This window comes from Excalfactoria chinensis, chromosome 3, assembly GCF_039878825.1.
Source record: "Excalfactoria chinensis isolate bCotChi1 chromosome 3, bCotChi1.hap2, whole genome shotgun sequence".
In the NCBI taxonomy this organism is placed as follows: Eukaryota; Metazoa; Chordata; class Aves; order Galliformes; family Phasianidae; genus Excalfactoria; species Excalfactoria chinensis.
In genome coordinates, this window is record NC_092827.1 from 67,213,611 (window position 1) to 67,228,544 (window position 14,934).

Genomic DNA, 14,934 nt, shown 5'->3' on the forward strand with positions numbered 1-14,934 from the left:
ATTCATAAGTCTAAGTAAATGAGCACATTAATAAAAAAAGCAGAGGTTCACAAGCTGTATGTATCTCCTTTAGGAAAGCACTCATCCACTTTCCCTTTTATTTTCAATACTGCATCCTAGTCTTGCTTGTGCATGTGACTTCTCATTAGCTTAAGACTGAGACTTTCAATAGTCCATCTATGCTAACTCATTTTTCTCTTTTAATAATACAAGCAATAAAACCCCACAATTCTAAAAATACATGAACTTTTCTACATCTACATAAAATTAAGCTACATGAATACCTTGGCAATAAACCTAAAAAAGGACTCTTTCTCATGCAATGACAATAGCATACTAAAAAACGGTGTTTTTTTGTGTTAAAATCATTGCTGTCTGACAAGTCAAGTTCATAATCTTCATTCGTGCAGCAACATGAGTGATGCATTTCTTCACACATGCTTTATTGAACATTTGGGGCAGAGTTCCAACACGCCTAAACATCTTCAGAGGGAACAATCCCAGGTGAATTAGGGAACACTAGTGGTAAGGTCACCGAGGAACTGTAAGCTATGCAGTAAGAATCAAACTAGCTATTAAGGGAAGATGAGAAGAGAGAAAAGTTGTATTACTACCCTAACTTCTAAAATGAGCCAAATGTTTGTATAAAAGATCTGATGAAACACCTGTTACAACATAAATCACACAACCTTTAGCTTCAAGGAATTAAAGTGTGCAATCTGTTCCTTCTCCTCATCCATGTTCCAGAATTGCAAGGAAGTACAGCACTCTCAATGCAATAGGTCCATAAGGTCACACAAATGTTTGCACTGGTAGTGAAACAAAATGCTATTGTGCCACTGTGATCTCACTGCCCCGAAGAAAAACAAAGCTTGTGCCAAACCTACAACTGCTCTATGTCAGATTAGCAAGGCCTTATCTAGCTTTGTTCCTTCAGTGGTGGGTGTACAAGACAGCATTTCCACTAGCACCCAATTTCTAGCAATACATCACAAATATTCACGGAAAATAAAGAATTAAAACTTCTTCTACCATGAGATTTTGGCAATTCATCTAAACAGCTGAAATAAATTCAGCTATTATACACAAAAGCCTACAATGCTAAAAGAACTATCCTGTTTTCTGGCAACTTCCAAACTACCCACACAAGACAAGCCTACTGTGCACACAGTTATCCCACGAAGCCTTGGCACAGATCAAGCTTGGTACTTTGCAGATGAGCACTCAGAACCCAAACTTGAAATTTTAATCTGTTGGAATGTTCCACTGAAATCTGCATCATAAGTCACGCTCAATAATTCAAAGCGACCCTAGAAGATCACAATTTAGCATGACAAGAATTAATTGAATACTGTATCAAACCAATTTAGAATAAGGTCAGGAAAGTGAGTAAATTTAGTTCAAGCCTATCGCAAGAAAGTCATAATGCTAAATTAAATGCATTAGAATAATAATAATAATAATAGTTATAGTGTTCTCTCTGCATAAAAGAGCACATTTAAAGAGGTAATTACTCATGGCAATGAAGCCTTTTATTTAAAAAACAACCTCAGGAGAACAACACTACTACATATTTCAGAGGAAGAAAAGATTTTTAGACTTTGAAATAAAATGGGAGGAATGCTTCAATTAAGCACTTCTCTTCCTTTTATGTTGGTGTCAATAATGCTGAAGTTAAACTCAGCAAACCAAAGAAACAGCCTTATCAGTTTTGGGATGCAGAATTTCTTCCCTCAACTCGCAGCGCTTACCTTGATAAAATAAAACTTGAACTGAAAATATCATATTAGACCTTCAGTGCTTAGAAAATATTATTAAAATTAATGAGATACAAAAAGTTTTTTTTTTTTTTTCCCCAGAAATTTGAGTCAGAGCTAGCTCATATCATTGGCCAAATGTTTGAAATCTCTGAGCTTTGTTGAAATTACTTTTTGGTAGAAAAATTCACTTTAACCAAGGACACATTCACTACAATAGATGATATCTAGGTACTAAAGAGATAGCAAGTTTGCTTCTTGTCTATTTGAAATGAAAATTTGGACATGAGTTCAGAGCCTGCTAATACTTGCAGAGTCCAGGAAAAAGAAGCTTAATCCAAATAAAGCATCTGCCAGTAATTGTTAAGAATCACATCAAGATATCAGGTGAGAGACATTACCAAAAGCCACTGATCTGTATTGTGGGAAGGCACTGGTCCTCAGAAGACCCAAAAGCATGGAGTATTCCACCAAGCTCCTACTTGGAAGACTATTTTTCACTGACAAAAGAATTTCTTTGGAGGTTTCTAATTATGACTGTGACAGTCACCTTCTGGGTCTCCAAAATCTACCACAATCAGGTCAGCTCTCAGCCTGAGACATGTTATAAACAGACAGTAACAGAGGAAACCCAGAGCTTTCTCAAACCTGTTGAAAGCGGTAGTGACATGAACATCATCTCATTTACATTCCTCCAGACCTTCTCACTTTTCAGATGACATATCTGCCTGTTTCTCACTTTTCCCTTTTATTTAAACAATGGCAAGCAGGTTACAGGGGCAAACCAAAGTGTTTTCCAGTACTGCTGACAAGCTTTCACAGAATTACCAATTAGAAGACTTGTCTTGATGCTAGTACAAATTTGTTAGAGCCAGAAAAGCCTAAGCAATATGGTACAAAAAAAGAAATGCATTTACACATTCAACAGTTTCTAAACAATCTGGACAATTTCATCTCTTAAAAAAGTATTACTATTTTGCTACTTTAAAGTCAAATAGCCTTTACAGTAGTCAATTAGTAAAGCTGCATATATAGAAACAAATATTTCCTCAGTTTTCCTGAAGAAAAATGTTGTAGCAATTCCAAAGGAAATACCAATCTTAACACAGTTGCCTTCAGCTTTTACTGAAAATAACATGCTTCCAAGTGTCAAATCCTAGGTTCTTTAACATATTCTTCCTTCCATAGCTATTACTCTTGCTCTTTCCATTAGACAGATCTCAAACCAGTATTTAATGCAGTGTTTTCAGCTTCTGCAGTTACTGTCCTTGCCAAAATAGAAGGAAAATTAATTGCAAGACAGCAAGGAAAGCACCATGAACAATTTGCAGGAATTACTGCTCGAGTAATTTTCTTTTCTTTAAAAAGATGACTATTTACAGATTGATGGGCATTTAAATCTGCTTCATACCAAAGTCTAATAAGCCCAGCGCAGATGCAGCCTTTCCCCAGAACCATCTCTCACACCTCTTTGCAAGGCTCTTTTCTAGAACCGTTTAAAAAGAATAAACTAAAATTAAAAATAAGGAAGCCACATCATAAAGTCACAACAACCACAGCTACTGTAATATAATTTGTTTCCTGTCATCTCTCTTATCTAAGCTCTTCTCAACAAAGGATAGCATTTGTCTGTTAGAACCCCCTTAGAGAATATTTAATATCTAATTAAATATCTATGAAATTTCCAAACACAGCCTAAATTATGAAAGCTTCAGGATGCTAGCAGCTGAGCTTCCCTACCAGCAAGGGGAGGGGGGAAACCACACTGATCTCAAACCAGTTTGAATGGTTTTCTTGTGCAAAAAACAATGTATATTTAATAATGACAATTATGAAGTAATTAATAAAACAAAACACAAAAAAAACTTTACTACTCAGTGAGCATCATATTTTCAGTGCTCTCACGGCAACAAATAAAACACAGGATTCTTTCTACTTTCCAGGTCAACTAATGCCAGACTATACAAGACTTGCTTTACGTCATCTGCAATATCGCATGTTCAAGGGGAACCTAAAACCATGCTATTATACAAGGGATTTAACATTACATAATGAATATCTACGTTTTTCTACATACCTCCTCTGCTACACCACTGCACACAAGAGAGCACTGTGAAGAAAAATGTCACCTTCCTTTTCTCTCTCTGGCATCTCCTCTAGCTTCTTCTACACACAGCTGTGAATGTACACTCATCCTAGCTGCAGAATTACTTAGGCAATTCAGCTACACACAGCTGGTTAATTTCATGCTTTGAGGCTGTACTTGTCTTGTTTTTAAAAGAAAATATTAATATTTGTAATTATCAAATCCAGCTCTTTTTTCAAGTTACTGACGTCATAATGATCATCCGTCATTTTGATATTAATCAAATCTGCTTAAACAAGGTTGGTCCAGATCACTTTATTTCCTTACCAAATGTCAGTCTCTTCCAAATGAGAAAAACATTTTTATCTTGCTCTCAAGTGTGCTGATTCAGGAAGTAGTACAAACAGAGAGACATGGCAAAAGCTTTCAAGCATCTGAAGTTTGGCCCCTGGATGGTACTGGTGCATGAGGTTATCTCTTCCCAAGGACTCTGTGCTTCCTGTATACCTGTCACTCTCTCTCAGCTTTGTATCATCTGAAAACTTACTGAGATTGCATTCTGCCATACCATCTATGTTATCAATGAAAATATTAAGCAGTATTGGACCCAGTACTGACTCCTGCTCCACATTGGTCGCCATCAGAAGTAGCTTCTATACTTGCTTATTAGACTCCATAGGTTCAAAGAATCCACAAAGCCACACTAACACACAGCAAGCTTCCATACTCTCTCAGAAGTAGGTAAGATGAACTTCGTGGTTCGGGAAAGAAGAAAGCATCCTTCTGTTTACATATATGTGGTCTATTAGATGGAATACCACATTCAGCAACTGCCTACCTCACTCTTACAGCAAGAGGAAAAGATCACCACAAATATAGAATGGTGAATCCTGAAACCCGGGGAAACAAATTTGTCATCACTAAGCAATCAATCCAGCATAATTCCCAAGCTACACAACAAATCAACCACTGGAATGAATTCTGAAGCCATAAACTCAGGACAGTTCATATACTAGAAAAAACATGTCAGATCCACCTGACTTTGAAGTAATTATTTTAATTGCATATGTTCAGCAACACCTTGCCTACGGTTTCCCTTAGAAATGGGAAAGTGGCTCAGCAATCAGCCCAGCTGTGTGGGAAAGACCTGCAAGCCAACTCCATGTAAAGAACTGCACCACACGTCTCTGGAGACCAGAAATAATGTTAGCATTTTACTGCAGGGATACTGATCAGAGCTGTGTTTGTTGAGATGTCAGTCACTGGAGTGAAGCTAAGACATAACCCTTTACAAACACAGAAACCGAGAAAAGTCATCAGATAAACAGGGACAAAATGAGACTGAAATACAATAACAGTCCTGATGCCAAATACACACTGACAGAAGTTCTGGAAACAGGAAAAACTTGAACAAGATGTATTGTTCTTTACTGTTTAAGGATTACAGCACGGTTTGCTGTTCCTTACATCCTGAAAGCTAGAGAACTTCTGCTGCAGGAAAACAGTTCTCTGCTCAAAATATGCAAACAAAAAGGCTAATCCAAGCCAAACATGGCTCAGTTGGGAACTTACTGATCGTGCCTTGTGTCAGGAATGTTTCGGTCCATTCGTAGTTTGTCGCTTTCTACCTGATTGAACTTATTGCGAGCATATGGATCCTGACCAGATCGCACCATGGTAGCACTAACATAAGCATCCTGATCAAAGTCTTGCCACCGAACTTTGCCTATAAAAGAAAAACAGACAAATATTCAGCTTAACCTCTGCAACATCAAGAGAGTTCAGAAATCCAAATATAACTGACCTTATTTTGCAATGAAGTAATTAATCCCCAACAGTATTTTTAACATTGTAGTGTCACACTCACTTTTGCACATTAAGTTGCTCCAGAATGCCCAGTGAATTAATGAAATTGAACCATTTCACAGCTCTCAGTTCACACAACTAATCATCAGATGGCCACACATCATCTTATCCACTATTTTGTTGGTTTTGCCCCTGCAACCACAACTTCAATTTAAAATATAATTTAATGCATTCTGAATATTCATACACTTTAACACGGTAGATCTTTTTAAAGGTCCAGGCTTCAAAGACATTCTAATTTAATTTACTACTGTCACATTACTCAAACAGCAAACCCAGGCTTCAAAAACCAAGGCTTTTAGAAGTGTAAGAGGACATAGGCTGGATGTGGCTCTGGGCAGCCTGGTCTGGCGTTTGGGGACCCTGCACATAGCAGGGGGGCTGAAACTAGATGATCACTGTGGTCCTTTCCAACCCAGGCCATTCTATGATTCTAAGATTATTCTTCAAAGCTAGCATGTAGGCAGAGAAGCACATAGCTGTCCAATATGAATTACATGACATAAATACAACCTTCTTTACATTAAAAATAAATCACAGATTAATTACTCTTTAACAAAGAGGGTATTATTTATGTAGCTGACTGTGGCACTCGGACTTGTATACCTAAAATTGAAAGTTACATTAACATTCATTCCCTTGCATCAAAATTTCATAATATTCACCTTCAGCTGTAAAACAGTTTAATATTAAATGTATCAAAGCTCTTATTTCTTACTTTTGATTGAACTTCTTTTTAATTTTGTACTAACATCAAACTTTTGTTACCTACAGCAAATTTATACCACCTGTAACTCAAAAATAAATGCAGAGTTCACATTCTAATATAATATACTTAGGGTCACCTTATAGGCAAAAACTGAAGTCCAGGCATATCCTACAGTATACTGATACATGCAGAGGAATACCATTACAACCCCACTACTAATGAGAGTCAGAGATTACTCAGACATTTCAAGGCTTATCTTTATTCCTTCTCTCAATCTCTGAAGCACAGAAACTAAGGCGTTCCTCATTTTAAGCTTTCATCCATAAAACATGCTTTAATTATTTTAGGTGAACTTCTGTTAGGAGATCCCGATATTGAAATAAAACTTTTATTATAATATTATTAAATACTATAACAGCATGCTTTTTACCTAAAACCTAAATTGAGAAGGTTTTAACTTCAATCTTAGGTATGAGTTTTAAGGCAACCTTCACTGAAACCCCTAACATGATAATAAACCCCTAACATGATAATAAATCGAACGGTAGATGAACTGCAGAGTTCACTACTTGAGTCAAAAAAAAAGCCAAAAAATCACTCTGTTAGGAATCTGGAGCCAGAGTAAGCTGCAATGCTGAACATGCATTTGACGAGTGCTTATTTTACAGATGCAAAGGTTGGATGTTCCTCAGCTTTAGGGTGATCACTAGTACATCTGTTCTGAGATGGAAAAGCTGGGCAGAGATAAGAGGAAAAAGAAGTGAAACATCACAAGGCTGCCTTTTGTCCATCAACAGCAACAGTTATTTCCCAACTCTAAGGTCTCAGAGAAGGCAATCAACTGGAATAGTCAATATGTACACATACTTTAAATACACTGGGTGGTTTTATACAGGACTTTTCTCTTAATTAAACCGTGAAATGATAAGTAGCTCTACTTTTAAAAAATAGTGCTTGTTTTGCGGATTTGTTCAAGGAAGAAAGTCAAGAAGGTAGACCATTTCACAGTGCCGAATTTACTGAAAACCAATGCCAGCCCATAGAATGAAAAGATAAGTGAATCTGGCTTCAGAAGGCAAGAGGCAGGCAAAGACTGGCTCTGGCTCCAACAGAAGATCCTGTCAACTGTGTGGAATATATATTACATATCAGATCCATTAGGAAAAACTCAGATAACAGTAAAAGCAGCTTGAAGTCAGACAGAGGGGAAAAAAGCACAGCAGATAAATTTATGTGCAACCAAGCAGCAGGCCTCAAAGTGTAGGAATAGATAAACACAGAATGCTACAAATAGCTTATGCTCCCTCTTCCTGACTGAGATGAGCTTAAAAGCAGTAGGATACCTAATATGAATATGATCATTTTGACTTACAGACATAAAGAGATTTGTTAACTAACAGAAGCAGCTAGCTGATTAGATGCTGAAACTCCTATCATTGCTTGTTCAAGGCTGAAAAAAAGCATTTAAGAATGGGTTATATAGTTTTGCTTTTGTTACTCATGCAGAGGGCTCAGGGTCAGACAGTCTTACTACAGAAGCTGACACCACTGTTTGCACAAATCAAGAAAGACAATTTTCCAACACAAAGAGGTCATAAAGTGACAAAAGATTTATATACTTGTGTATGGGAGATTGGTAATCACAGCCTGAACCTCTGATTAATCAGCTGAGGCAAGTATGGGGTCAGCTGTGGGAGCACAGGTGAGAGTGATGTAGCTGTGCTCCCGGAAGGGGTGGAGCTTGACTCCATCCCCTCTGAGACCTCATTTAAGGGCTGACTCCCACTGGAGCAGTATCTCTTGGAGATCGCTCACCAGGGAGGACTGCCTCAGCTGCCTCAGTCAAGGCACCACCGTTGGTGAGTTTTCCCTTTACTCATTCACTTATATACCTTCTGTACATTTTGTTTCCATCTGTACATTTAAAACCAATACAACTTGGTAGCACGGAAGGTTGTATAAAAGATAAAACTACTATTTTTGTAAGTAATTTTTAAGAAGAGCAAATAATTTCTTACTCTGTATAGATTCTGAAAGACACTGTACTGCATAGTGGCAAAGCCTAAATAACAGGTCTCCTAACCTCAGTGGAAAAAGCAAGGCTGTTTTGAACCAAATCTCTCCTAAAATGTGATTCATTTCATTCTGAAACACCCCAAAAGTATCTGCAGAAGTATGAATTCAAAAGTCACCTACTCAAATTGAAAATGAACAAAATGGTGATTCCAGAGTGCAAAATTCTGAGTAGCCTTTGATGTCTGACTTGAGATTCACGCTACCTTGCAGTAACGATTATCCAGCCTGTTAAATCAAGACTTAAAGAGACTGCTAATCAATGGATTAAGAGGGAGTCCTGACCTGTCCTACTTTACATCTAATTCTGCTTCTAACCTACCAGGTTCTGATCTCTCTCCCTTTTGACCTATAATACTTTCCACCTCTTAATACTCAAACAGCTAATTTGAGCAACATAGAAAAGAAGATCTTCAAAGACACAGTTGCGGTTTGGCTCAAAACACACAAATATTCAATATTTATGATTTTTTAAGTCTTATTTTCCACATAAATATTAGTGGAAAGAAGAACTCTAGTTGGAAGATGTGCACTGGATGACCTGTAATCCCAGTTTCAGGAAAAAATATTCCTTCAATTCACAGAGATTTCTGTTCAAGACAAAGTATTTAGAAAAGTCTGCCAGAAACAAAGTGGGGTTGGAAAAAAAAATACCAAAAAGCACATATACATAACCAGAGCCTCATTTCCCCTCTCCAGAAAGCAATAGACGAGGCAATCCAAAGGCTACAGGAACAAAAACGCCATGAATTTTAAACAGCTTATCCAGTGAAAGGGTTTTATCACTGTAAAACAAGAATCACAAGTCATATGATTGAGCATGGAAGTTTCCAGTTGCTTAAAAGGAAGTTTACTTTAGTCAGGTCTTTCCTCAAGATCTCAAACAAATTCAAATGCTTGACTTACTTAGGGGTAAAAAAAAATTAAGGATTAATTGAAAGAGTAAAAAATTTTAAAAAAAAAGTTATGAAGCAATCTGATCAGGTGTCATTTTTGTAAAGCTCTTTAATACAGTGTAAAACATTTAAATCCATTTCAGCCCTTCTGCACTCCTAGCTATAGCAATTCTAGCTATACATTAAATCTCATTGATGTGAAGCAGTTAAGCAGCAGAAGAATTTTTATAGCAGTCACATCAAATGAAGGTTCTGTAACATTAAACTATCCCATCTCATGTTCAAGTTATGAGTTCTTTCAAATATCTAGTCATACCGTGCTGTTTCTTTGCGAATATGTGACAAACACTCAGGAAAAATAAGGGAAAATAAGATTTACCACCAGCATGCTCAAAAAAGAAAACACTTACTACATCATACCTTTGTCACAAATGCTACATGAAGCAAAAATAGATAGATAGATAGATAGATAGATAGATAGATAGATAGATAGATAGATAAGCCAGAACCTTGGTTGAATCTTCAGTCAGAAGCATAGCTCCAAGGTGTCTTGCCTGTTTCCTGACAGCACTGTCCACAGAGAAATGGACGACTTTTCTGTTAGATGCTTTAACAGCAGCTTAAACCTATTGCAAGATGACAAAAATGTACCAGCAAAGAGTAATTTTCTTCCTATGATTTTAAGCTCAAAGGAATAGTGAAGCAGGTACGATTTAAGGAAGCTGAAGCCTTAAGAACAGAGATACATACTAAACCTATCACTTCCAAACTATAAAGAATGATTAGAACCAGAAGAACTGGTTTGCTTTATGGCTATCAAGTAGCTGCACGCTATGCCTATGGATCTTTCATCAAAAACTTCACTGCAATACCTGGAGGTAATGTCTCCATACTTTGTGCTTTGTCCTCCCCGTCGCTGATGTGCACATCTTTCCTTTTGGCATCTATGTCATTTGGGTCCTCCTGAAAAATAAAGTATAGCAGTCAGAAATATTATTTTAGAGATTATTAATTTTGTGTTTTCAAAGAACACAGCAATATCTAAGCTCCCGCATTTTAAGTGTATTTAGTAGTCCAAGAGAGCCAACTTTAGAATTCGGAAGATAAAAGATGATCATTTCCCCTACTGCTCAAAAAAAAATGAAGAAATCAACAAAATATTGAGGTAGACTTCTGCATTTAATATATAACAATGCTTGCCCAGAGGAAGTAAGAATTAAGAAGTAAAAATAGAATAACAACATTTTGACCACAAATACTCATATGTGCAAGGCAGGCAAAAATTAAATGAAACATAAAGAAAATACTCCTCTAATAAGGAATAACACAACTATGAATGTTACCTCAAAAAGAAGTCAGATTATCTAGCAATAATATCTCAAGTGGCAGTTTTTCTGATTGACTGGAAAGCCTCCCAAGTTGTTATTCACAAGGTATTACTTTCATGTTCTTTTGAAATTATTCTAGGTATAAGTTACTATGGGTAACTCTGATGGATACGTTACTAAAGGAATATGGATAATACCTATTTAGAGGGACTAAGGAAACAAAAAAACATTAAGATTTTTCTCCTCCTCCCTAAACAAATTCCAACATTTATTCTCAAACTCTCATTTTCCTTTCAACAGGGAAAAAAACACAACCTCGTACTCTTATTTCCTTACTGTAAAAACACAACGTGAATGTGTAATTTAGGTTCACATTATATTACATACTTGGATAAGAGTGGATAAGAGTGTAAATTTTAGAAAAAGAAGATAATTAGTAATGATATGCTGATCCGCACACTAAGCCAACTGATTTCAGAGCCGGCCACTTTTATTGCTCTCAGACACTTAAATTTTATTGCCCTTTCTATATTCTCCATCAAAGAAGTTCTAATTACAAGCTTTGGGTTTTGGGGGGCAACCGCGCTAAAGGCAACATCTTTACTATGAACTGCAGAATTGTTTGCACCTCTTCTAGTAATCCGCCCAAGCCTCTAGAATAAGGTGATGGTATGCAAGCTGCCTACTGTGAGTGGTCTCAACCACTGTAACTCCTAAGCTGCATCTGGTACGTCTTTAGAATAATAAGTAGTTAGAATGAGCCAAATTCAGTCTGGAGAACATTTAAACCAGAAATGACAGCTTTTCAGCATGTCCCCAGGCACAAACGCTGAACTTCCCAATGTAAACTCAGCTTAACTGTCTACATTAAGTAAGAACTAATAACTGGAGATTTGAATGTAATGTCTCATATTTCTAAAACACCAAAATGCAAAACTCAACGTTGAGGTTTTATTGCTAGCAATCATTTCCAGAGAAGCAGTTATATAAACACTGAAGTTAAAAACAAAGTGCTATCAATGCATGTTTTTCACAGAATCGTGAATCGAGGATATCAGAGAAGGAATTTGTTCAGGTTCTTATACTAGATTTGCCATGCGGTCTGTGTTTCAAGCTACAAGGCCCTGCGGATGTCAGTAAAAAGAAAAAAACTTTAAGACAATAAGAAAACACATGTCAAGAGAATTATCACTGCTCATGTAGGTGAATGAAAGTATATCTTAGTGTGCTTTAAGCCCCAGCAGCACACCGAATGAAAAGCTTTCTTTGGTTCTAGAATGTCTGGATTTTACTAGCTATTCGATTTTGCGTGCCATTTTTAAAGACAGCAGCACTATGGAAATGCTTTATGAATAACTACAAATATCAACTGTAGGTGGTAGAAAATCTTCCCAGCACAAGAACGTCAAGTTCTGCAGAAATTCTACTAGGCTCTTCATTGCCCCATGAGACCAAGACAAAAAATACGTTAATTGAAAAATAAAAGCTGAACATCAATTAAGCATCCAAAAGAAACTGGAGGGATTTCTCATTAAGTTAAGGAATGGCATTGAGTGCCTTCTTGTTCTTTTTTCTTCCACCCTCACACCTTTAAAGTCTTTAGGGAAAAGCTCTGCCATTCCTACTGAGCTTAAAAGCATAGGAGCATATGTCATTAGGCATGATTATATATTAAGCTCTTTCCCCTTGTTTCCCCAACCACCTCCCTAATTAAACTACAAAGGACAAAAGTTAGACTTAGAAAAGTTGAATGCAATTTTGAATACTTAGAATAAGAGACTTGTACCCAACTATTCCGGTACAGCCTACAGAAATTCTCAGGCAAGCCACATTGAAAGGATGGAAGTTCCTAACACAGATTGCTGGGTATTCAGTCTCACTATCGAACAGAACAGGGATGGAAGAGTATGGAATATTGACCTCTAACCTTCATGCCTTTAATTAAGGCTTTGTGGTATTTTTCTTCTAAAAATAAATAAATAAATAAATAAATAAAAGTCTATTTTAATGATGTTCTATTTTAACCACGAACTTTCAACCAATAAAGCATTTTGAAGATATTTGTAGCCATCCAATGCCTTTAAAGGGGAAAAAGAATACATTATGTCCTTTAGAGAGAACTCAAAGCACATGAAAAGGAAAGAAAGCAGACATTAATGCCATAGATATAAATATACCAGGATCAACCAGTTTCTTTGGATCTCTAACTGTAAATTGTTTCACAGTATTAATTCAATGCAACACAAACGAAACATACGGTCAGATAAAATTCCTATGTTGTCATCACAGAAAAACATTGCATTTTCAGCTTTCTTACAGTGAAACAAAATACCAATTTCTAAATGTAATCTTAAAAGGCTGAATGCATTTGATGAATAATCTTAGCAGACCGGTACAATTCTTGCTCTGACAAAAGTCATTCACATAGAAATCTAAGCTTAAGATCGAAACAACCAAAACTGCTCAGAGGCATAGTTCCAAGCTCTCACGATTAAAGAGATTTAATGAGTAAAATCAGAAAAAGGCCAATGCTAAAACAGTATTAACACTATTAATATTTAACACTTCATAATACTATTTTCCTGGCGTACTAAAATAGCTGACAACATCAAGCTGCAAATTGTAGCCATTTTTTATTTGGACAAGTATTTTGAACTTGCTGAAAAAAACCCTAAAGGGTAGCTAGGTGAACATCATAGGTGCTGACCAAACATAAGATGCATGGGCAACATCACTACAGTAATATTTGTGGTCCTCACTAGTGATGTTACTTTCTTAGGTCAGGACACATAAAGCTACATCAGTGCTTTTAACTATAATGCAGGTGTTGGGTTTTTAGCATACATCAAATTTTATTTACTCTCACACATCGCATCTTTCTATTATTCTTGATTCAATATCAGATGATCGACAAAGAGACAAAATTGCAAGCTTTTGACTCCATTCAGAGGGAAATCTGACATTATGATGTACCAAACAAACCTAACACTGAACCGTAATTGCACTTTAAATTCAATTACACTTCCATTACTCCAGAAGCTCAGAAATTAAGACAATGCACACTTACGAATTTGTTAAAACATTCCTTGTAAATCAGAACCACAATAAATTTTTTCCACTGAAAATTACAATAAACTGATATCTTAAAAAGCTACCCAACTCCACTTCTTGTTTATAAATCAACAACTTTTCAGCAAAAATAAGGAAGAAGGAAAAAGTGCTTACTACTTGGATTTAATACATAGGTCACTAAGTAATGCCTCCTATTTATTTCCGTAGAAATTACAACAGCTACAAAGAGCACAATAATACTATTTGAGAGAGGAAATTCTCAGCTGCAAGAAATTCTTTTTCAATTTATTTATTTTTTTAACTGATGGGCAGTCAGCTGAATATGAGCCAGCAGTGTGCCCAGGTGGCCAAGAAAGCCAATGGCATCCTGGCTTGTATCAGGAATAGTATGGTGAGTAGGACTAGGGAAGTCATCCTGCCCCTGTTCTTGGCATTGGTGAGTCCTCACCTCGAGTACTGTATTCAGTTTTGGGCACCTCAGTACAGAAAGGACACTGAGGTGCTGGAGCAGGTCCAGAGAAGGGCAACAAGGTTTGTGAAGGGCTTGGAGAATATTCTGTACGAGGAGAGACTGAAGGAACTGGGGCTGTTTAGTCTGGGGAAAAGGAAGCTGAGGGGAGACCTTACTGCTATCTTCCAATACCTGAAGAGTGCTAACCCTGAAGGGTTGTTAAACACTGGAATAGGCCCCAGGAAGGTGGTTGAGTCACCAACCCTGGTTGTGTTTAAAAACCCTTTGGATGTGGAGCTCAGGGACATGATTTAGCAGAGGGTTTTTAGTTATGGTAGTATGGTTAGGTCACGGCTGGACTCAGTGATCTTTAAGGTCTGTTCCAACCTGAGTGATTCTGTGATTCTATTCTATGGTTTTAATATAGTCACCACCAGTAGCTGTGCATTTGCACCAAAGCCTGCATGCTGTGCTCCTAACAATCTGCAACAGCAGATGTGACCCACTGTCACCACTGCTGAAGCACACCACCCACTGCCTCACCATGATCACATTCGCTCTGTGGTCTCCAGAAACACTCAACGTGCATCAATGAATGTCAGTGGGTGCCATTTTTTCCTCTTGGAGTAACGCAATGACACGCCTGTGCTTTCTCAGCACTTCCACACTAGATGCCATTTCTTCAGATCGCCCCTC

The 14,934-nt window shown here is 37.1% G+C and overlaps 1 protein-coding gene across 1 annotated transcript in view; it reads right to left on the reverse strand.

The window, feature by feature from the left end:
* Positions 1 to 14,934, reverse strand: part of GALNT2 (polypeptide N-acetylgalactosaminyltransferase 2) — an 88,852-nt gene that overhangs the window by 32,690 nt on the left and 41,228 nt on the right. The window contains exons 2-3 of the mRNA XM_072333084.1: positions 10,260 to 10,350; positions 5,416 to 5,569 (exon numbers count right to left, since the gene is read on the reverse strand). Coding sequence (XP_072189185.1) covers positions 5,416 to 5,569; positions 10,260 to 10,350 — 245 coding nt within the window. The remainder of the gene's footprint in view (positions 1 to 5,415; positions 5,570 to 10,259; positions 10,351 to 14,934) is intronic.